The 25,174-nt window shown below is 44.1% G+C and overlaps 1 protein-coding gene across 1 annotated transcript in view; it reads right to left on the minus strand.

Moving 5' to 3' along the window:
* Positions 1-25,174, minus strand: part of CFAP61 (cilia and flagella associated protein 61) — an 85,127-nt gene that overhangs the window by 22,222 nt on the left and 37,731 nt on the right. Inside the window, exons 17-20 of the mRNA XM_018077501.2 lie at positions 18,835-18,962; positions 7,232-7,330; positions 4,551-4,719; positions 2,461-2,632 (exon numbers count right to left, since the gene is read on the minus strand). Of these exons, the coding sequence (XP_017932990.1) occupies positions 2,461-2,632; positions 4,551-4,719; positions 7,232-7,330; positions 18,835-18,962 (568 nt within the window). The remainder of the gene's footprint in view (positions 1-2,460; positions 2,633-4,550; positions 4,720-7,231; positions 7,331-18,834; positions 18,963-25,174) is intronic.

Consider the following 25,174-nt stretch of genomic DNA (forward strand, 5'->3'; position numbering starts at 1 on the left):
TCCCAAGAATATTAATGATAAAAATGTTAACAGATGTTCTACCATTCCCCTTTGATTACAAGGTTATTTTATTTGTCCCTATCAGTTTAGCTATTTGTAGCTGCCAAATAAACATCTCTCTTCATAGCTGCCAGAGAACAGAACCACCCCATGAGTACACTGCTCAGAAATTATGGAAAACATGTTTTTACTGTTCACAGCAATGACCAGGGGAACAGAACAATTTTACCTGCAAATGTATCACTTTGAAATCATAAGAAGAAAGATCTTACTAATTCCATAAATATTATACAGAACAAGAGAATTCTGTCCAATATGTTCATCACTGAGCTGACTTTCCAAGCCAGAACCCATTCCATGGCTCGTGCCTGCCAGGACACCTGTCTGCAGGCAGTCCTGACCTCAGGAAAGGTCCAAAAGAGAAGACAGACATAAAACTGATCATTTTTTCCCTGCTGCAGCAAGGTACAATGCAAGAAGCAACGAAGCAGAACTTGGGGTGAAAGACCAGATTTGCTACACTCATTTTCAGTAACTCAACACGCTGAGAGTGCAGGCAAGAAGTGATGTGCAGGTGCTGACAGCCTCATGCTATGTTTACACGCTTTAGATTTGTGAGGAATGAAACACCAGGAGCTGAAGAGGCTACAGTGGCTGGAAAAGGAGGATGAGGAGGGTTTCCCAGAGGCATGGCCCAGCAAAGCTCCATTCTGACTCTGGGGCAAGGCTGGGCTGAGACACATTTGCCATTTGGCAGCACCAGTTCCCTCAGAAGGAAGCTCAGTTTCTGCATTAGACACTGGCACTTAGGAAAATACAAGATCAGATTCAAGCCCCACATTTGTCATGGAAAATTAAAATTCTGTTTTATATGGTAATATTAAATACAACTGCATTAGATCAGGGAAAGCAGTGCTCCTTTACTGACCTCTTGTAAATCAACAATTTACTGCTTCTGCTTATTACAATATTAGTGGCTTTTTAGATGACAGTGCTAGTAGTCTAAGAACTACAGATATTCATTATGGACTGAAATTATGTCCACTGGACAGAGAGCAGTTGCTCAGGATGCTTTTATTATTTAACTACATGAAAATGCATCTGAGTAAACATAATAATCTTTCACTGAAAAAGCAGCCATAAATAAAGATCATTACAGTAGTTTTATCATTTATTACCCGAGTGTCAGCATCCTGCTGCAGAGAAGACTCATTCATTTTCCACAAGTGGAAGCACAAGATTTCGGTGCCCCCAGCATGACCTGAACCTTTGCAGTTTGCAAAAGCTAAAGGAGAAACCCAGTATGAGCTAAAGCATCAGTGGCTTCGGTAGGTGGTTCATGCACTGGAATTTTAATGCGAGAGTATTCCTACAAACACGCTTTTAATAAGGCAGTAAACTATGCTTGGGTATAGAGAAAAAATAATTGCTCCATTTTGGGCCATTAAAGCAGTTTTGTTCCTTCCTTTACTTCCATTCCACTTTTTATTTTCGTGGCAAGTGCAGAGCTAACGGGAGATGGATTTCAGTTAGTCCCCATTCCAGCTGTCCCAGGTTCCATGCATCAGCCAGGTTTCACAGCAAAGCTGCAGGAGCAGCCACGGGGTCAGGGCTCGCCCTGCTCCAGGGCTGGCCACAGCACTTCCCTAAAGGAATGCCACCAGGGTGTGAGCCTGGCACCACACCACATCACTGCCAGTTCTCATTACACTCAGGAGAGAGAAAACACATCTTCAGGACAGTCCTTGGGACAGGAACTCCCCACAGACAGCTTTCCTGCTCTGAACTGTCCTAACTCAGAGCTGGCAGGAGCTGACACAACATGAACTCACTGACTGCCTGCCTCTGTTTCTGCAGTTCAAAGCTGACTGGGAAGCCTGGATGATCCCAGGTATTTTCAACAGCAAACACAGTGGATGAACTAACGAATACATGAGCAGAGTACATGCACCAAGGCTGAGGAAGTACAGGGATGGGGGACGTCTAAACAAATGTCTGATTTTAAGAGTTACAAAGAGAATACCAGGAGATTGCAGTTCTCTGTGAAAATCTGTAACTAGTGCAACTAAATACAGTGCTGACAGAGACTTCCTAATTTAGACCAGTTTTCTTTGTGTTACATCACAAATCTAGGTATTTTTCTATATAACAGAAAAACACATCCACTAATTAAATTATTATTTAATTGGCTAATTAATGACTCCAGTCAGATTTGCATTTAGGACTCATTTTGTTTTATATAATAACTGCAGATAATTAATCTATCTCAAGCCTTTCTTTCCTAGCTAAATATGCTGGGTATCAAAAATGACAACAAATTGTAAATTAATCTGGAAAACAAAGCACAGCAGATGAAAGACTTCGTTAGAATTAATCAGGCACCAATTATACCATGGAATTAAGGAACCACTAAGCCTAGGAAACATTTCTGTAAGTGTGCACACGTTAAAGCCCCCTTACCTCTGGAGCTGACCAGGTTTTCCTGCAGCCAGTGCGCTGCCCGCAAGCAATCCTGGTCATCGTTGAGAGTGAAGTGATTGGAAGGGATTTTCCCCAGGTATCTCTGTGGCCACTCACTCATGACTTGGCTGTCAGTTAGGAGTTTGATATCTGCTCCAGTGGGAGCCAGGGCCTGGGAGGGATGAAATGGTGAGCAAGTGGTTATCTGGCACATACCTTGTAGACATTAAAAGACAATGACACACTCACTTTGAATGCCTCGGGTTGCTGTCCATGCACACCCCAGCCCTCCTTCACACTCAGCAGCAGCAAACACACCCGTGGCCACAGAACACGGATTCCTGCTGGTCTGAGTTCACACACTGTGCATGTATTCCCTGTTTTCTATGGCTTGTGGGTGACCATTCCAAACAGCAGCGCCAGTACAAGTGGAAGCACATGGCAAACACCACAGACTGCACAGTTAACAGCAGAAATACCCCAACACACAGCTGAGGGATCTCTGCAGTTCTCTGACTAACAGACAACTTGAAAAGGAGATTCTTTGTTAGCTCAGACTGCCTCCACTTTTTCTCAGCAAAATCAACTTTCTAAAATAAGAGATTTTGTCCCAGAGAAAGGGGCAAAAACCTGCTTTATGGTTCAAATGTCAGGATTCAGTACCATGTTCACTGTATAATGCTGCTTTACAGTAACAAACTCCACCTGAATCACACAAAGCAAAAAGGGAGTCTCATACAGGACTTGTGCAGCACCAGTGATCCACATCCTGAGCAGTGTTCTCACAGCCAACCACATCAACTGAAATCAGGTTGGATCACATAAAACCAGGCATGGTATCAAAAGACCTTACTCAACAAGAGAATCCTCTAAATCATAACAAATGTTTTAGTAGGCATTGATTTGACTGCTAACCAAATAAGGGACAACTTAAAAAAAGGATGGACTGGAGCTCTGTGTAATAAAACAGAAGCCAGACAATAAAACTAATTCCTTCCTGTCCTTCTGTAGAGCTTAGAAGTGAGAATAGATGATGGGATTTCTTCTCAAAGGCAGGTAAACCCTGACTTTTCACTTGCTTTCTTTATCTTTCTTTCTCCTCCCCTGCAGTTACTGCCCATAAATTATTTTGCAAGTTAGAGTTACCTCCGAACATCTTTTCCTAGGAGCACTTTTTCAGCCCACACTTCAGCTTTTGTTTCATCCCCACTGAACAGTGACCACAGGCTGCTGTTTAAGTGTGGTTCTGCCCTGAGAGATGATCACAAACCCCCCAGCCTGCTGTACACATGCAGACAGACCCTGCTGTGGGCTGAACACCCTCATGTTCATGTGTGGGACATGGCACAGCACTGTACAACCTGTAGACACATGCTGAGATTCATCTCCTGATTTTAAGGGCAAAACGCCGTGCTCACAACTCCTATCCCAAACCAGTCAGCAAGGCAAAGTCCTGCAGCAAGAGGGTTGTGCCAAGCTGCCTGTTTGGTTACACAGCCTGATGGCCCTGTGGGGACACATGAGCCAGAACCAGCCCTGCCCGTGGTGTCCGAGGGGAAGCTGAGCCTCTGGGGTTGGAGTTCAGCTTGATTCCACATCTTACATGCAGCTAAGGGTCTGCTTCAGTCTCAGTGCAAACTCAACTTGTGTGCTACAATACCAAGCAGCATCACAGACATGCCTAGGCATGGTCATCACGTGAGACAAAGCCATTAATTTGATAAGGAATTCTCTCCACTGCCAAAACTAGGTCAAATGGCATTAGACCAGCTGGAGTTAAGTCTCCTGTGGCTGGGGCCACATGTCAACTGGGCCTACTCTCAGCAGGTTTCATGGTCGCAGTGGCAAAAACACCAGCAGCTTTGCTTTGTCCCCAGTCCTGAGCAGTGCCACTGCTGGTGGGGAGTTGTGTCCAACCCCTCCTCCCCCCTGAGCTTGGCTGCGGCACCGACACAGCCCAACACGCTGCACTGAAGGGCTCAAACTGCCCGGAGCTACCCTTGCTAAGGCCTGCTCTGCTGATCCCAGAACACTGTTCACTGGAGGCACTGGGAATGCTGGGCTGGTTTGCACTCTGCACACCACCTCACCTGGTAGTTCTGCCCCGTGCACAGCACTAGGTAGTCGTATGGTACTTTCTTCTCCTCGGAAACAACTACGTATTTGGCAGCACGATTTATGCCAGTCATTTTACCAACTACAACGTTAACCCAGGAACAAAGTGACATCTGTGCATAATCTTCATCATTAAAACAGTGGCTGTGAAGAAAGAATATCTGTAAGTGACATTTCAGCAGCTGACAGCAGGCATTAATTAGACATCTGGTGAGCTCGGCCGCAGCCCTCAGTGGTTCCGCCTGCTCCCTCACTGTGAGTTTGCCACAGTCTATGGCAAAAGACCAGTCATTATCAAGTACTCAGTTACAAATTGTCAACTTTCTGCTGAAACCAAACAATCCCTCCCAGCACTGGGCCATACAACCACATAATTTAAGAACAAAGTCAGAAATATATGCTTTACTCTGCTTTTCCTTTGCAGGCTGATGAGAGGAGGCTTTTGCACCTGCAAAGAAAATACTTTAACGGTCCATTTTTTTCTCCAAGACAAGTCTCTCATTCAGCTTTTTTGCTGCCTTTGCTATTCAGCTTCACCGGTCATGGTTGTGGTGAGACAAATGCAGGGAAGGCATTTTAGCATCTGTGTTCCAAAGTATTAGTCCAAAAAGTTTAAAAATTAATAGAAAGCTATGAAAATTGTTGTGAGAGCTAAAAGGAAAAGGCAGAGGTCTCAAAACTCCTGTTGGTGACCCTTTTACAAATGAACTTCTCCACAATCCAAGAATAACAAATTCTGAGAACATACTAAACTGTTCCTCTACCCCAAACTTCCAAAAGCCTCTAAGATGCAACTGAATTCCTCTGCGACGGTCAGGGTGTGCATAGAGCACACACTGCAAGCACCACTTTCTGCCACAAGCCCAAATGTGATTAATCCAAGGGGCTGGGCCCGTGCTCGAGCGTTTGATGCCCTTCTGTGGCACTGGTGGCCGCAGCAGAGAGCGTGGGCAGAGAGCAGCACTCGGAGCTGTGACCTTGCCATCAGTGCCAGGGTGCACATCCTAACACAGAGCAGCTTGTTACCCACTTCCCAAAGCTGGCATTCAGGATGCCACAGGAACAAACACAGTTGCTTTCATGACCTGGATTGCCAGGCTTTCTGAGGTGCTCTGCATCCTCTGCACCCACAGATACCAGAGGCAAATAAATGAGAACCACTGACAATTCTAAACTGTAATCATGAAGAAATCTATAAATAAGGTGGACATCAAGGACAGGGGAGGGTTTTCAAAAGCACCTTCATAATTGAGGTGCACAGCTCCCAGGAGACTGACACTCCAAAATCACAGGGATGCTTTCAGAAATCATACCCTGCAGAGTTTAATTTTCACTCTTAATCTGCTTTCAGATTTTAACAGCTAAATCTAGTGAGGCAGCTCTGAACCATAACTTTCCTTCAGGCAGGTTGCTTTGTTAGTACAACTGTTTTTTACAGTGCACTTAGGAAAAAGAGTACATGCATTTATGTGAGCATATAACCCCTTCATTTGCTAGATTTGTACTTGAACACACCTCTTTCTACAGTAAAAAAATTAATTCAGGTAACTACTTATAAAAAACTTCTTGGCAGGGCAAAATACCAAATGAGATCAGGTGGTTTTACACAGGTTCCCATCACATCATTTTCACATCTTTGTAGAGATTTCATTTGTAAGGTTCAGCAAGCAGACATGGAGTTGTTTTGTCATTTAAAGAGGCAGCCCTGTAGTGCACTGTTGCTCACTGATGACAAGATTTGGTAAAATACAATGTGCAGGCTCCAAAGAGTCACATAACAAATCTAAATAACTTACACTAAGTTCATTCCCCAACTATTCAGAATAAATGATTCATTTTAATTCCATGCTTCTCAAAGCCCAGAACAGTCATGTTCCTGTCTACAGGGAGGACTTCTAGTCGCTATTCCAAAATAAAAAATAAAGCCATCAAAACAAAATCAGTGTATTTAAGTGAGAATTATGTTCTGCGAATTTTAATGAGGTAACATTTTATCCTATGAAATGGAAGATATCTTACAGTGTTTGACAGTCCCCAGACACAGTCAGGGCTCTCACCATCTTCCCTTCAGCTGCTGTACAGCAGCCCCAGCTCTGGGACCACGCTGTGGCTGGGACTGGGGACAGACTGTCCCAGCCCAGGGACTGGCACACACAGCCCATGAGCAGAACTGATGCAACACAGTTCTGCCAAACCGATCCACAGCAACAATCCAAAAATTTCCCCCTCTACCATCAGTGGGCTCTGCACCTCACCACGTCCTGCTCTGAGTCAGTCACTGATCATTTTACTAATATTAATTCCTGTACATTCTTTGCTTCAGCATTATTTGGAACAAAATCCATGAAAGTTAAAACCCAAGTAAGATTTAAAAAGCAAGCAGATGTCTTCTGTCATTTAACCTGGGATATAAACAACCTAAAAAGCTTTGGAAGGTAGAGACTAGTGGATTGCTGTCCAGAAGTTACTGCTTTGGCACTATTTCCCTCCTCATAGTTCTACCCAGTTCCTCCAGGTGAGTGCATGCTGGACGGACAGACTGGAGCATTTTGGGGCTGTCTATGGATCTAGCTAAAATTTAGGACAGGTTCACAAGAATTACAAGGTGTTATGTTTTCTGCTGGAGCTACAAAAGTGTTTAGATGTGAAGTCAAACCTGTTAATTAAAAATCTTCTACGCTTGGAGCCTGGTGGATCTTTTCCTGGAAGGCCATGAACTGAAATCAAGGTCAGGTTGTTGAACTTCAGACGAGGCCTGTGGAAAGAAAAACAAACAGCCCCATGTGGACCAGAAATTCAGAGGGCACGTCAAAGGAACAGTACAGAACTCCTTGTTCAGGAGGATACAGAAAGCAATTCCTTTGCACAAGCACAAAGTGTTTGGTCATTTTGCTCAGATACAGGTGTCTCTGGATACAAGAAGAACAATTTCCACTGCAGTTTCAGTAACACTGGGGGGGGGGGGACAAGACTAACAGTATGTTGAACTAAATGTGATCTGACATTTAAAAACAAATAAATATTACAAGTGATTAAGCCTTCTAATCTTCAAGGCTTTCTGTAAGTTAAGGATGGACTGATGCAAATGGTACAAAGGAATCAGAATGTTTTTTATCAACCAATGTTAATTTGTTATTCATACATTTAAAAAATATATTCAAACAAAGTTAAAGGTCATACTTAAACCAAGGAATTTCAAGGTTATGGCTGCCCCTCTCAAAATGCATATTAATAGTTTAATTCTGGATTATGGATTATCTGTGGTAAATCTCCATGCATACTCAGGCCGAGCACAAAGTAATAAATAACCTTAATGTAACAAAGTGCATATATTTATACAGATTATGGGCCTGATTCTCATTTAAATTAAGGTCACTCTGCAGAGGTGGGTGTAAATAGAATTTGCTCTTCATTTATGGCCACATTATGCTGGCTGAGTGATACAAAATGGTCTTCATGTAAATGAGAGCGAGGCTGATCCCCGAAGCTGAATGTGGAGTGATGCCATCTGCACACAGGGACTGCTGCGGCGGGGCACGCACAGAGCCTCGACAGGAACCCCCCACACCTACACAGCAGGGCTCCTGGGCAATTAGTGTACCTGGGATTAATTACACAAACACCCCAGACATCCTCCTGCCCTCGCAGCAAGGAGGTTTCCTTTCAGCGTGGAGCCCAAGTCATCTCTGTACACACGGCATGGCCTCTTGCCAACAGGTCTCCAAACCCAGGTGCTACAATAACATTAGGTTTCAATTACATTAACAATATTTAGGATGAAAACATTGCAAGCAAGCATCAGAAACATGACAGAACAAAGGTCCAAGGCAACATAAATGTGCCTCTTTTGCATGACTGCACTATGATGCACTTTATTGATCTGGTCACATACCATTTTCCTCTGCAGATGCTCTACCTCTATTGAGTCCATACACACTCCTCCAGGATTTCTCCAGTCATATGGTATTTGTTCCCTGCTTCCCCATTGAGCGGGAGGCTTCAATTCAGAGCTTTCACTCAGTACGATTTACTAACTAATGATTTACTTCTACCTCAGCGCTCCCATGGCATCCCCATATGCCCCAAACATTAATTCATGTTTCCCATTCATTCATCTCGAAGGCATCAAAATGTTGATTAGCATCTCCTTAGCATACTGGGATGAAATGAGTCATATCTTTGATTCCCACTTTACACTGAGAACAACCCAGGCACAAAGCCCCCTGGATGAGCTACCCCGAGCCGTGCTGGTGCTGGGGGCAGGATGCAGAGCCCCTGGGGCTGGTGCCCGCCCTGCCCGTGCTCCCAGTGCTGCACAGCTACGGGCACAGCTCGGTGCAAACAGCAGTCCTGGCTTCAAACGGAGTACACTGCTTCTGCTGCTGAGTGCCACATTTGTTCAGTCTTTGAGCACAGGCTGGTACTTGGGAAAATGATCAGAATCTTTCAATAAGTAACTGTAGCTGCAATGCCCAACCCCAGGATTTACAACACATTCAGATATCCACAGTGTTCACTAGAGGGGAGCTGAGTGCTCAGCCACGGCTCCTGCCGGGCACAGTCACCACAGGGTGACAGGTTGGGGGACTGGGACCAGCTCACTCTACACCATCCTCCCCTTTCCTCCACAGAGCTTTGTTATTTCTAGGCTAACAGAAGGATGGTTTATTTACTGCAGCTTTTGATTCCTTACTGCTGTCTAAAAGCTCTCAATAACTGAAAAACAACCAAGGCTCTGGAAACAGGTAGTGGGTGTCAGGGGAGGGAATGACTTACACACTGCTAATAAATATAACAATGCCTGACAGGAAACAGGGCAAAGCAGAGGTTCCCATTTGGTGAAAAAGTCTTCAAGTTAAGAGACTGAACCAGTGCAACATTAAACAAGTGCACCTGCATTTTAGAAGCAAATAATTCCAGCAGGGATTCACGTTGCTGTGGATACAGAGGGAAGAACAGCTCAAAGATACTGGTAAAGCAGGGAGGGATTAGAGTATCTAGGGAAATAAGTAAAAGGTGTTGGGTTTCAGTGCACAGTTCTAGAGGCAGGCTACAAAAAAAAAGAGTCAGAACACTCTTGTCCTCAGAATAATACAGGGTTGTCAATTTACTGTGAGCATAATCAAAGGGACAAACAGAAAAGTTTTAGTACAGTATTTACATATATCCTGTTGTTTGTGAATCTGTTAGAATATTCCTTGCTTGTTTTTCTGGATTTTTGCCTGATGTCTTGCTACCTTTTTTTTTCCCTTCTGTGTGCAGAATAACCATGGAGGCTTAGATGGTGGAAACTGCCTGAACAAATAATTTAATCAATTGCTTTCATTAAGCCCCTCATTATCACAATAACTCACATCACTTTTGTTACAAAAAAATAAAGTGCAGTAAAGTAGTCCCCATGAACCTAAACATATCAATTTATTTGAAATCATGCATTTTTTACAATTATTTTTCCAGTAATTTTTAAAATCTAAAATAAAAAAGGGAGACAGAAGATAATGCTTTATCTGGTTCCCAAAATTGGTAACTATGTGCACTGTTCTCCTGTACACATAATCTTTAAAAGATAATATCTGGAATTATAACCTATCCAAAAGTAAACTCCTAATGCCACTTGGATCCTTAGCTTCCCTGTAACACAGTCCTTGTAAAAATCACATCTTGAGATAGTTCTGAAAATGGTAAAACATAGTGTAATTTTAGCACTAAATGCTGAAAGCTGCAACGTGAAAGCCTTGCACTGACAAAACTTCAAAATCAAAGACCTGTCCTGAAACAGAAAAAGGAACCTTGAGATTTTTGTGGGGAGGAAGGAGCCCAGAATGAGAGATGACGATAAAGTCCCAGCAAGCAATACCCTGGTGTGGAAGGCACAGAAACTCAGCGTGCCCAGGTGTCAGTCCCATTGAACAAGGCAGATATAGGCAACAGTTTCCCTTTGCCCCCAAAATATAACCATTTATCCAAAGCAGCACCCCTTTTTGAGGAAACATTTCAAGAACTCAGCAATCAGGAGTTGACTTGGAGAACAGGCTTCACCAAAAGGAAAAGATATTCCAACAGATTTTCCAGCTCCACACAAAACTCCAAATAAAAATGCCCAGCTTAAAGGTTGCTCATACTAATAATCAGCCAGAAACCCCACTCATTGCTGTTCCTGCTCCAGGATAAACACGTTACTCAGCACTCCAGGGTTGCTCTGAGCACCCTTTGCAGGCGGTGTTTCCATGCTGCCTGCACGCTCCCTTTGCTTTGCTGGAGCCTTCAGTCAGCCACAGCAGCAGCCCAAGGGTTTGCTGTTTGTACCAACACCTACCAGAAGTGCCCGTGCTCCAGAACCTCCTCTGAGCACATCAACTGCAGCCCCCAAGCAGCATTCCAGCTTCACTGCTGACCAACAGATGTCCAGCTACAAGTTATCCCTCTTTAATTACAAGTAAATAAAGATTACCCAGTTCTGTTGGATCAATCTTAGGAAAAAGTGTTAAGATTGTGAATGAATTTGCATCATGAAAGAAAGGACAACAGCAAAGTATTTACACCAGGACACTTGTCCCTGAAAGGGTCAAGGAGGGGCTTTCCACACATCCGTGTGTTTTCCAACCTGTGTCCACGACTGTCCCTCCCATGCCCAGCGACACATGGAGGACACACCAACTGAACCAAAGAGAAGGGAGCCTCCTGGGCAGCAGCTCCCATGGGATTGCCACTCCCGAGCCCAGGGCACGGGGAAGCCACTGCTTACTTCAGTGGGAGAAGTCACACCTTCTCCTTCCCCAGAACACCAATTCCAAGACAGGTCACAGCACTGGGAAATTCACCACCCTCTTTCATTTCAGAAAACACTCTAAATCCTTCAGAACAGAGAGATTAAAAGAAAAATGTTTGTGTCTGATTTTGATTTTTAAAAAACTCCAGATGCAATTTATTTAAAAACAAGAGTCACTTTTTAAAATGACACCTCAGCACAATATTTCATCATGTCCTAGTTACTTCCTCCTGGTATCAAAACAACATGCTTCCTTCAAAAAGTTACATGTTTGATGGAACAGCACTTTTTATTGTTGTTTTTTTCAGGCACTTCCCACCAGGTTTCTTGGTGATGAATTTTACCAGATGCTGTCATCCAAGGAAGAGGAGCCTATAAGCCCAGGCCACGAAAGCCACCACTGTCACCACTTTTGACATCCTAGCAAAAATCCATTAAAAAAGCTAAAGAATATTTCCTTCACCCTTTGACTAACACCCTTCAAGGATGCTGGGAGTGCTTCTCTCCACCCCACCTCCTCAATATTATTATCCCACTAAACCCAAACACAGCCCTGTACCAGTCACTTGAAAGACAATTAACTCTCTTCCCAGCCAAAACCAGGGCAATACTGTGTCAAAGCTGTTCCTCTCCGGTTAAATTTGTCTTCTCCTGCTAAATTATATCCATTTATCCTCTCCCTCTTCCCCCTTTAAGGGATCAGTCCTAAATTCCCTTCCATGGGGTTATTTTACTGCTTGTCTCTCTCATCCTCTGCACTGACCCTTTTCCTAGAGAATATAACTAAACACATCAGCAACTCTGACTCTGCTACCTTCCAATTCTTTTATTAATCCCTCCTTTTTTAGGCAGCTTTATAGCACCCCACAATCTTGATTTCTCCCTGTTACCAAACATGTCTTTCCAGTTTCTTCTTTCAAACTTCTATCCATCTCACAACTCATGTCTCTGAAACATCTCAGCCTCCTCTGTGGTTGTCACTGCTTTTATCCTTCCAGCCACCTTTCACTGCCCAGCAACTGGTTTTGTTTTCCTCACCTGTGTCATCTTTTCCTATCCTTTTTTGCAACGTTCTTCTTCCACTGATTGTGGCTCTACAGTGTAATTCAGTTGAGCCTTTTTTCCTTTGTTAGACTAATCCTTTTCTGCACTTTTCTTCTCAACCCATACTGACCTTGGCAATTTTACCACTAAGCTCTTCTCCCTCCTTTCCCCACCTTGTTACATTTTCTCCCAAGCCTCTGACAAGCTGCCACCAGGCTTTGAGTGTGCTGATCTCACTCAAATGCAGCACTTACCAGCAGACTTTTAACACCACACCACCAAGGGCCAACTACCTGTTTATTCACATATTTGCTTATTTCTTTCCTTAGTCCAACATCACTTCAGGCTCAAACATGAACTGCCTTAACACTCTGCACTGAGCAGTACTGTGAGCACACAGTCAACTTTTGTAGCACACTACAGACCATGTGAGGACTCATCTGACAGAGCTACACATTTCTTAGGAGGCTCTTCCAAAAACTTAGAGGATCCTGTCAAGATCTGTGGCATTTCTAGGATCTAGCCTATTAAAATCAATGTGGCCAAGTCCTTACAGTATGAATTGCTCAGAACAGGGAAACATAAAGAGCTCTTTCCTTGGCCCATGCAAAATACATGGCTAATCAGGCCCATCCATATCCTTGCACGGGGTCATTCACAGCTACGGAGTTCACGAGGGCAGCCCTACCATCCCAAACCTAAGGTAGCTTTGAGTCTGCCCAAATCAAAGTACCATCCAACCACTGCTTCAGTGAGAGCGCTTCCTTCCTAAAATTTCAATTTTCATTCCACAAGTGTTCCAGCATTTCATCCTGTTCAAAAAGGGCAATTATTTTTCTAGACAGAAAATGAGGGTTATCTGATGATGGCCTTGGTAGTTACAGTCTCTCACTGTTTAATTGCCTGGCAGAGTCCAAATCACAGTTTAGAGGCATCATCTCCATTTTCCACAAATATAGGTACCATAAATTGGGCAGTAAAACTACAGCGTGGTTGAAATTTTGCTGGTTTGCCTACTGCTGGGTGAGTGCTTCAGTGAATAACAGTGCAAATTCCAGCTTGTTAATTGGACACTTTTAACATTATTGGCCAATCCCCCACGTTAAAACTATGGTGGCAGGGGTGCTATGGCTGCCAGTTTTCCAGATTACTGCAGGAGAGGAGTATTTTGACTCTGTGATGTTGCCTGATGCAGATCTGGCAATACTACCTTCACAGAGATGACAGAGCATGCACCCCAGAAACACCTCCTGACATCAGACAGACTGTCCTTGAATCTGAAGGGCTTGAGGTTAGTCCCAGCTGATGCCCAAGGACCCCACATGCTCCTCCTCCAAGCAGGAGCACACATAACTTGAAGTTGTATATTCTGAGGCGGCACCACCACGGTGCCAGGTCCTCCTGCCAGAAAGCTGGCAGCCCAGGAAGGACAGGGACACATCTGGGCCAAAATTCCCAACCCCAACCATGTGTCCATGGCAGGTGCAGTGCAGGGCTCACAGCACCCAGCACTGGCAGCTCAGTGGGCACAGCTGCCTCGCTCACCGGGCAGCTCCACCAGCCACAGCTCCAGTCACGGGCTGCCCAGCTCCTCAGCAGGGCACTGGGATGCCCTGCAGACCTCCAGATCCTTCCTGGGACAGCGATCCAGAAAAAGAACCTCAACACTTCCACTCAATAAGCATTCAGAAAACCAAGCCGGTCCCTTCAATTAGTGACCTCCATTTGTCACCACTCTGCTCATCACAGTACACAAACATGCACACACAAACAGGAACCAAATCCACACTGATCACTAGCGGGAAGGATCACATCTTAATCAGACAATTCATTTTTTTTCTCCACTGCAGCAGCCTGAACAGCCTGCTGTGCTTCCAAACCAACCCACAGGCAGCCTACAGACTGCTCTGGGAGCTGAGGGGTTACACCCCCTCTGTCACTTGAGGAGAGAGTTGGAGAACCTAAATGCAGTGTTTGCACTTGCTTCTGTATTTGCTCTGAACCACATTGATCAGAGGTACCAGGTTACAAAGCTCATGGTGCTCATGTCCCACTGAGTCACCAGGAGGGGATGACAGATCCAAACCAGCATTCTATAAACCCCTTGTGACTCACTCCAAATTTGAGCAGGCTTTGTATGAGAAAACTACTATTGCCAAGATCAGCTTTAACAAGCAACAGGAAGTTACAACTGTTCAAATATAAATAGTAACACGAAAAAATTTACAAATACTTAAAAATTTCAAGTGTGAAAGGAAAGTTTGGGCTCCGAGAAATGTTTGCATATGTTTAAGGGGCACGTACTTCAAGTGGAAATCATCTCATTTAAAACTTCAGACAGCCTGGAAAGCCAGACTGTAACTATAAAATAAGCCCACATTGATGCTAATTGAGCCTCGCTTTCTGGCAGAGGCTGCTAGGAAGGCTGATCCTGACCCACATCCTCTCCCCTCATTTACGTCTGGTATCAGTCACTGCCATTGTTCATTGTGATCCCGACTGCGCAACAAGGCCAGCTATGACCCATCTGATTTATCTCTGTCACAGCTTGAGCTCTGTTCACCAGGAATGATGGAAGGCAACAGTGTCTGAGGGATGCAGGCCCGGCAACACTGAGCACATGGCCTGGCTTTGCCTTGGTATGAAGAAAAGGCAGAGGGAAGCACACGTGTATCAGTTCATGTGGCAAAGACAAATAGTACAAAACAATGGGGATCACTAACCCATTCATTACATGTTAGCCCTGTGATCAGCAAGTAAGCACTAACTATTTAATTAGTCAACTAATTAGTGACAGGCAACATGGAAGGCTTCAGATGTTCCCAGACAAATGCAAAGATAAAAAGCCTAATTAACCAGCAAGCATTATGCTAACTACTGCCAAACAGGCCAGATGTGCAGGATATTGTGCACCCCGGTGCTGCCAGATATGGCAGTGGTAGCTGCTCTGTTGGGAACCCTGTTCAGACCCTGCCCTTTCAGAGCTGATCCTGGGTACCCTGAACTCCTCCTGCAGAGAAAAACTCAGATTTACTGTGCTGGACTCTGATTCTACCCTAAGAATAAAGTTCAGGGTTTTGACAAAAGTTACTTTAATCCCTCTGGTTTTTAAACACAGTAGTTATTTTAATGCACCCGTATGGAGAGGGAAATGGATTTCACAACAACTTCATATGAAATATTGTGATCTGAGCCACCATTCATTTATGGCTATTTTATGTAGCATGCTATGTATATTCCAGCATCTGCAGAGAGTAAGTCATTGTTTACACCAGGGGTTGGATTAAGGAGTTTTTCAAAATCATGGATTAAGAAGGGTTTTCCCTATAATCAGAACACAATAGTGCTTTCCACAGCTATATGCAAAGAGGTGGATAAAAGCCAGTTGGTTCCCTGCACTGGAACCAGTGACAAGATACTGCTGGGAGTAAGCTCTGCATTCCTGCAGCCCAACTTCCACCCTGGCAGCTGGGGCACACGGGTTCACAGGCTGCTCCAGGAACCAGCCCCTGGAACAACCTGGAAACGCTGGGGTTTGCAATCCTATGTTCTTCTGGCCTAATGCTGCTGCCATGCCCATCACTCAAACTAGCAAAGGAAAAAAAAACCAAACAAGGAAACCTCCACACCTGTACCTCCCAAACACTGGCTGGTCAGCACGAGAGAGGCCAGGCTCTGCTCTCCCTACTGACTCCACCAGTCACCTGGCTTTCCAATAAAATCCATGTGCACTGCCAAGAAAAGCAGCAGTACAGCTAAAAACATGTCTGCATATGACTACATTCCAAGAAAAAAAAATTAAAAAAATCAGGAAATACTTATTTGAATGGTGAAACCTGAAAAGTGGTATCACCTGCACTGCCCCAGCACTGGATGGAGAACACGGAAGCAATTCCCCAGGGCTCAGAGCACCCCAGGATTAGGAGGAAGCTCCCTGGACTCACAAGCTACTCCACACACCTGTTTGCAGCATTCCTGCAGGGCCCTGTGAAGTGAAGGACTCCAGTGGGTGCCCCAGTGTTCTGTCCCCTGGGACTGCTTCCCAAGGCTCCAGAAGCAGAGCCAGAGAGCGGGGCAGAGGTCTGGGAGGTCCAGCTGCCAGCACACACTGCCCTGAGCAGCACGGAGGATTCCAAAGCTCATCTGGGGTCCAGGTGGGTGTGCACAGTGCCACAGCTGCTCCATGGCACTGCCCCAGGAGTGCTGTGCCCTGGGATGTGCTGCCCACAGCACAGTAGGAACAGGAGCCATCCCAACACAGGGGAGCAGAGCTCACTCTTACGTTTTTTTATTAAGCAGAGAAATAACCCTATTTCCTCAGTCTCAAAGAAGTTGAAAACATTTGCAAGATCAAGTTCTAATAACTGCCATGTCGGTAAGTGAATTACATTTGTGTGTTTCCATGGTGACTGATAATGTAAAATAATTAAGTATGAAGAACAACAACGAGAAAATAACTTCCTCTTTTTAAGGATTAGGGCTCACAAATTGATTCAATCCAGCTATTTTTAGTGCACGTAACCTTCGCAGGGAATATTAGAAAATTATGAGCAAATTAAACTAAACTGCTTTAAAAGGCCTTCACATTGATCAGAAGGCTATTTGCTGCTGATGTGAAAATTAAAAAATAATCTTTCCTAAATTTATACCTCTATTAATATAAACTCAGTGCACTCAGTCGCTCCTGGAGCAGCACCCCACGGCTCAGGCAGGAGCTCAGCTGTGCAGCACTGCAGACAAGCTCTCTGCTACACACAAGGGGGATGTGTCCTGCAGGAACTCTGCTAGAGTTGGGATCACACTAAACTCCTGCCTGGAAAGCCTTGGCTGAGACATTCTGAGGGCAACACCTGTAAAGGCCTGTTCACTACAGACTCAGCTGCTGGCTGACACACCTGGAGCACAAACACACCTTGGTTTCCCTCACAGTGTTTGAAAGCACAGCAATAAACAGCACAGGGTGAGTAGTAAGAAAGAGGTTAAAAGCTCTGAAGTGCATCTTTAACTGAATTCAGGGCGGAACTGAAAGCCTAAAAGGAGGATGAGAGGAAGTGATTTACCCCAAGATAGGATGCTTTACAGGAAAAGTCAGGAACATAATAAAGAGCAAGAAGCAGGAATTTTTTCTGCACTGCTCCAGCAGTACAACATCTATAAAGCACTTCAACTTATTCTTCTCTTGACATACTGATTTCATTTTCATTTGTGATGTTATCAGTGGTTGTTGTAGAAATACAAATTCCTGGCTTAACTGAAAAAAAGGCAGAATTTTTCATTCTCTGCCCCCCCATTAAAGCACCAGACTCCCCCAGCTCCTGTAGCATTTTGTCATAAAAATCATGTTCAGGATTTGAATTTCATATTCATTTCTGCAAGTGTTTCAAGACATCTCTAGTATGTGTGAATAAACTGCAGAAAACACTGACTGCATCAAAGAAACTGCATTTTCACAGTCTGACTTCCCAATAAGCCCCTGAAACTGCTGTGGAGGAGGTACTGGCACAGGAGCTGCAACAGTGAAACATCAGAGAGGGCACCCTGTCCTCACTTTGGGAAGGCTGTGAAACAGCAGACCTCACCCACCAGCTTTCCCTGCCTTAGACAGGGAAAGGTATAAAAACAGCTGCATACTCCCCTTCTCCACAAGTTTATACAGTTATTTACTCCAATTTGGATAATTCCAGATAACCACAGCAATTCTATTTGCAGTTTTACTGCTGAAAAAATGCTTTAGTGCATGCTGCCAGCACATGCTCCAGGTGGGGTCACTGACAGAGTGGTGTCCTCTGCCAGACCTTTCCCACACTCACACCCAGGTCTGCAGCAAACTGGCAGAACTGACAGGAATTACAACTGTGATTCCTGAGCAATCCCAAACATCACAAACCTCATCAGAATCAAAGGAATCAAAAGGTGTCATGAGAATCAAAACATCACAGCGAGACAACTCAACAAGCTCACGTGGCACATTTCTGCACAGCTCTGAAAACATGGCATCATCACAAGGGAAGGCAAGGAGGGATCCAAGCAGCAATTTGGGATCCCACTGGGCACAACTGGCTTTAAAGGTCAACACTGCTTTGGAGAACACATGAAGGGCTACTGACTTCCACCCCTAACAATCTGGTGTAAGAACAACATCCAAGGAGACTGACTTTAAGTGCTTCCCATTCTCATTGTCAGTGTGCCTCCACCCTGAGGATCTCTGGGTGACCCGGAGTAGCTTGGCAGCCTTGGAGCCCCAGAGGAAGCCAGGGTGCCAGCACACACCTCTCTGCAGCTACAGGTGCTCAGACCTGTAACTTGTCTCAGCAAATGCTCTGATACAGACTCAAGGCACACTTCACATGGAAGAAACAAGCCCCTTCATATAGAAGGGACACAAGTTCCTTCATACAAAAAGGAACACATTCTTCTCAGTAAAGGAAACAAAATTAAAAACTTACCAAAAAATCAGTGTTTCCAAAAAAGAGATTCCAACATCGGATGCACCAACCACCACAATTCTAGTGTTGATAGACACTTTAGATTCCAGCACCAGTTTTCGATTTGTGAGGTTCAAAGAAAAACTCAACTGTAAAAACATATGGAACATGACACAGAAATGCATTAAAAAAGCAGCCAAAGCCTGCTAAGAAGCATTAAACTCACAGTGATGTGCTACCTTGCATTCACACCAAACTTTTTATGGCTCACTGACATGACTAATAGCATGATTTTTCTGTGCACAGCACCAGATAAGTTATACAGAAATGCTGAAATACATGCATGTTTAATAGGTCACAGAAAATTAGCAGAGCTGAATGATCTGGCTTCTCTTGAGCAAGATACTCTGGAGCCCTCATAGGAGAGGACAAAACACCACCTATGCTATCACTCACTGCATTTAGCAAACACCTGGAGAACATGCATTTCTATACTGCTAAGGCCATTTTTATGCCCTCTAGAGCAGTTTTCACTCATGCTGGTTTATTTATGGAAATGGTTTCACTCAAATTAACTAGAAACTTATATTTTGAGTGTCTGTGTGTGTTGAATTGAAAACTCCCAAAATTATCCTTCTCTTTTCTTGAAATACAGAGCAGCCACCCAGAAAGCCAGGCTGTCACATGCATAAGCAAGTACCTCATTGCCACCGGGATCAATACTCCAGTCACAAAATCTTACTATAGCATTTGTAATTACTAATCTCAGTTTCCATACTACTTAATGCACACCCTGGCTATACAGGCAACAGACCCCATGTGTTGTTTTTTCCCTCCATGTGTCTCTAAGTCTCTCTACCTAACAGAGATTCTCAAAATCAATATGCAAGAAAGAGCCAAGAGGTAACATTGCATTTGACAATTTTTTTTCTGCCCTGAACTATATTTAGCTTTTGAATTTCTGATGGAAGGCAGGGAAATACTTCCCATCTCACAGTACAACACACTGCATTTTTCTGATTGCTCTGGGGTGCCTACATTCCCATTTCATAGAATGCATAAGTGCAGAGTCATAAATGCACTGGGAAGGCCAATGCAAAATGGAGCCACTTCTGATGTTTGTCAGACACTTCTCCTATAAATTCCTACTGTGGCACTTAGGCAGGAAGCAATCCAAGGCTTCTAACAGGTTTTCCTCTACTACAAATAGGAGGCAGAGGGTTAATGATATTAAGCCCTCTGAATTCCTCCTATGAAATTACAGTAGAAATATATTCTCTATATATTAGTTGACAGTAATTCAATAGATGGAGAGTGTTTTATTTTAAAGCTATGGTAATTACATGTGCCTTCTCAAGAAGTATGTGGCACACTGAGATCCCCAGGAGATCTTTTATGCCATGTCTCTGCACTGGTGGAGCCCCACAGCTGAGGTTTCAGCACAGCCCCACAGCACAGAAGGAGGAAAACTGTCTGGAGAATGACTAGTGCTGTCCTTAAGGAAAGATTATGGACCAATGCCTTGCCAACTGGCATCACTGCGTAGCAAGCCATTTAGAATGTGGCAAAACTAAATGTTGCCTTTGGTCAGACAACATTATTTTTTACTGCCAGATAGATGTTCTTCAGGTTGCAGTTCACCATAGTGCAACGAGGACATCCAGTGGTGAGCCACATTCATCTCAGGGACTGTACTGCCCTAGGAAAATTCCAGAAGATATCTTAAAAAGTATACCAGCCCATGGTGGCTGCTTAGCAGAGGTCAGCTGTGTGCCAGCCAGCACACGCTGCAGTGAAGAATGCCTGGGCTTGCCAGGGAGAAGCACAGAACCACCCTCGTGCTCCTATCAGAGTTACACGGGACAGCAGCAAGTGCACAGAGAAGCCAAACAGTTCCATCCACAGCCAGTGCTTTTGTACGTGGTTAAACACTCCTTACAGCAGGATCTGCCACTAAAAGGATTTGGGTCACAAGTTAGAATATACCTATAATAGTTCCACATTTCAGAAAATGAAAAAACCTTTCATAGTCCACTGAAAATTGCTGGGAGAAGCTTTAGGAAATAAGAAGAACTGATGCCAAGTACTACAGACATCCCCCACTGCTTAAAATAAAACCATGTTCTTTGTAACAAACTAAATGGTCATGCCCCAACCACATGTGATGTAGCCCTGCCAATGCTGACACTGGAGCTCTCCTGGTCCCACAAACAGGTGTGGAAGACAGGGTGCTTCAGGCTCTACTCCTGCCATTCCCATTCCCTGGGTCAGCAGACAGGAACTCTGACAGGCTGGGCTCTGCTGCACACACAGGGTCACAACTTCGTAGGAAAGCATGGTCTTCTGGGGGAAAACAATTAGTGATGTTTCTGTTGAAATGTGACTTTTAATAAATTAATAAGTGGTAAAAAACCACAATGAGAAACTACTTGTAACACACCTAATCCCCAAAAGTAGGTAGGGATGCCAGCAGCTGACAGGACAAACCCAACAGGCCTCGTGGCAATGCCAAGGTCAAACATCATCTACTGCTGCTCTGTGCTGGTGGCTCACGTTAATGTATTCCAGCAACCAAACACAGAGCAGGAATACAATTTCCCTGGGAAGAGTTGTATCTAATTTACGAAATGGTTTCTGTATCAATGACACAAAGGCAGCGTTTGAGCAGAATATAACCCGTGGTGCTCCCCACACAATGGCCCCAGCACCAACAGCTGTCATGCTCCAGAAATCACCTTTCCACAGCTAAGTACACTAAAGGGCCCCAGGGAGTGAGGAATTAGGTGGATTGGTCCCATAATACCACCTATTTTAACAAAGTGTCAGGACAAATGGCTACATATGTTCCCCAGAGGGGTAATCAGACATCATAACTGATAGGTCAATAGCAAACCAACTTGTTTATTTTGTATCCAATCTATTAAATAAACCAGCAATCATTAACTAATGCACGGCATAAAGCACTAATTGCCATTGGTAGAAGAGGCCTATGTAGCTCAGAAAAGAGAATTTTCTTTGGTTCTCAAAGAGATTATTTAGGGTGCCTGGCACCCCTGCCCCCCCACTGCTCCCACCCTGAGGCAGAGGGACAGTGGAGCTGGCAGTGGTGGCCCTTAGGCACCAAACCACAGGGATATTCCTGCACACAGCCAGCCAGTGTCATCACTCAGGGGCCTTCAAACCATCCCTCATTAAAACACTGCTGCACTTCCCCGAGCACTCCACTGACAACCACACCCTGCACTGCCTGAGGGCTCTCACTGATGGTCTCACAGCACAACGTGTGCCAGAGCAGGATCAATTTATGGCATCCCAAACTCACACATCCTTCTACTCCAAGTAACCAATGGAAAAAAGAGACAAAGTACTGCTCAGGTTTCAGCAGACTCACTTGCATGCATTATTTCCTTTGCCCTTTCCAACCATGCACAGCTTCATGCCCAGCTCTCCTATCCAGTTTGCACATGCCCTGGGAACAGATTCAGGGTACACTTACTCAACAACATTGTGCTGGTGGTACAAACTCACATCCAGAATATTTTGTAGCTCCTCTTTTAGTTCTGTTTTTAAAACACTGGACCCTGAGCTATTTGTAGGTTTTCTAAATATATTTATTAGTTTTTCTACAACAGGTCAGGGTTTATAGCAAATATTACCTTCATTCTAACAGAAAAAATGGAAACAGAGCGCCCAAAACTGAAAAAAAACAAGTTAGACAAAGGATTTCAGCTGTGACACAAGAGAGCAGTGCTGTGTTCTGAACTGGGCATTGATAAATGTACCCCAGTAACACATCACTGCTGTGTCAGAGAGCTGGCACACTGCTTGCTGGGACTCCTCATGCAAAGGCTCCATAACACTGCAGAGTCACAAAATCATTCAGGCTGGAAAACACCCCTTATATCAGAGTCCAGCTGTTAAACTTAGACTTGACTTAATGACACCGTGAGGACTTGTGCCTTGCCCAGCCAAACACACAGAAGAGTTGGCTACAGGTTTAGTGTGCTGAAGTGGCCCAAATTCAGGACTGCTCAGGGTACTACATGGCAAACTCAGGGCTGGCTCATCTGTTATGTACTCAGCATCTTCACAGATCCCTCACTACCACAGGGAGTAACAAGGAACCACTGGGAGGGGCCCTCCCTGCCCTATCCTGCAGGATTCTGTGTCTGCCGACAATGCTTTTGTTTTAATTCAGCATTTGTTACTGAGAAACCTGAGTGATAGCTACTGCTGTAGAGGATTGATGTGATTTGAACTGTTACTGTAAAAACCATCAGAAGGAGTGAAAACAATTAGCAAACCTGTTCCTAGAGCAGTGCTGAGCTCAGCAACAGTGACTGGCAAACAAGAAGGTGAGCAAACAGAGCTATTTTAATTTCAAGCTCCATTTGAACCACAAGTTAAAAAAAGAAAAATCAATGTTTACCAAGGAGATATGAACAACTCATTGGAAAATGCATGCTTTTTCAACCTGCATTAGGAATTGTTTTCTAAATACTAGCTACATTCCAAAAAGCCTCATTAGAAATGTCTGCAAACATGTTTTCAAAAGCTGTTTCCAAGCATTTACAGACTGCCACAAACACCAGAAACAGAAGGAAAAGAGACCTGAAAGAGCAACAGTGATGAAGAGTGTAGCCTTAATTATTTTGTCATCTTTGCCAAAGAATCCTTTGGGAACTGTGGCATAGGCAGGTAACACCTCACCTTTACAGAATATTTTTCATCTACAGACCTCCAAGACCTTTATAAAATGAAGTCAATATTATTACACCAATCTTGTACAAGTAAATGCTGATCTTCAACTTCTAGAAGAACAGTATCTATACAGGCAATCCTATGTCCAACCCCATGAGTCCCTACAAAAACAGGGATTTCCCCTGTAACTCCAACTAGCAGCAAAGGAGAGCAGAGCACAGACACAGTTATTTCTTTTCCTTGCAGAACCACTGTTACCATGGTAGAAGCTGCTCTTTTTCCCTTTGAGCACTGACATTTGGCTCCCCAGCCCAGAGAGGGCTGGGCAGTTCCCACTCACAAAAATCCCACAATTGCTTGCTGCCCTGCTTCAAAGGCCAGAGAAATGAACTCTGAATGGTGCCACTGTCAGGGGGCTCAGTTCTTCCCCTTCTGGCCGGGGAAGAGAAGAACAGAGAGGGGACACTGAGCCCACCTGCAGAGGCACCTACCCCAACACACACCCTGCTCACCAGCACCCGAGCTGCCAGGGAGAGGGCAGCAGCACCTCTGCCCACCCCACCTTCTGCACACACACACTCATGGCAACACAGGCGGCAATTCTCAATATACTGGACTATTCACTGAAAAATTTAAAATATGTGTAAAATTAAAAGCTTAAAAAAATAAAATGTAAAAAACCCGTATTTCATACTGAAAATAATGAACACCAGGTAAATAATGGTACAGGGATATGAAGGGAGGTTGATTTGTGGGTTACTACAGAGTCCTGTTTGCATGACAGCAGCTGTGGTTCTCCATTTTATAATAGCAAACATTACCTTTCTGTGAAAAAAATATCTGTGCCCTCCCTACAAGCTGGAATTATCAAAGTCAATCTAACAAAATGCTTTGAAAAAGCTTTAAACCAAGTCTGACCTGTTTTTAAGCAGAAATGCCTATTTCAGTTTGCAGCAAATATCATTAACACCTGTACAGCACTGACACCACGCTTTCAAAACAAAGATAGGTCATCTTACTTTTAATTTCACACATGCACATAAGTGGTAAACATTCCTGTTAATGATGCCATCTGGTGCCTCCCATAGCGGTGTGATACTCTGCCTTCCAAACAAGATGTAATGGCAGCACCACACAAGCCCCACTGACATTTACAGTAAGGAAATTTGTTATCAGCCTCAGTTCAGAACGCCTGTTTGTGTGCCTACTGGTGCTATAAAATCATCACCTTCACCAGCCAAGGGGAAGAACAATAAATAATGGATTTTTATCCATGTACGTACCACAAAAGCATTAAAAATTCATTACTCAGGCACAAGAGCATCTTAAGCAACAGTTACTGCTTTAAAAATTAATATTCCTCTCCTGGTTAAGTGAAAACTATCCACACCCAGCCTTTGTTTGTGATCCCAATACATCCACACACAAATTGTAACGTGTAGGAACTCTGCTGTTTTAACTTTGATACATGAGCCTCGATATTTAAAACACAGGGAATTCTCTTGCTCATCATCCCTAGGCTCTCTCTATTTATTCTTTTTCAACAATAGGTCTCTACTAAGATAACAAAGAAACCAAACCCTCAAAAACCTTTTATATTTTAGCCACGTTCAGTACATTCCAGTGCCTCAAACTGCATACATACAGAACTGAAACTGCC

This window comes from Manacus vitellinus, unplaced genomic scaffold, assembly GCF_001715985.3.
Source record: "Manacus vitellinus isolate BGI_N305 unplaced genomic scaffold, ASM171598v3 scaffold_38_pilon, whole genome shotgun sequence".
Taxonomy (NCBI): Eukaryota; Metazoa; Chordata; class Aves; order Passeriformes; family Pipridae; genus Manacus; species Manacus vitellinus.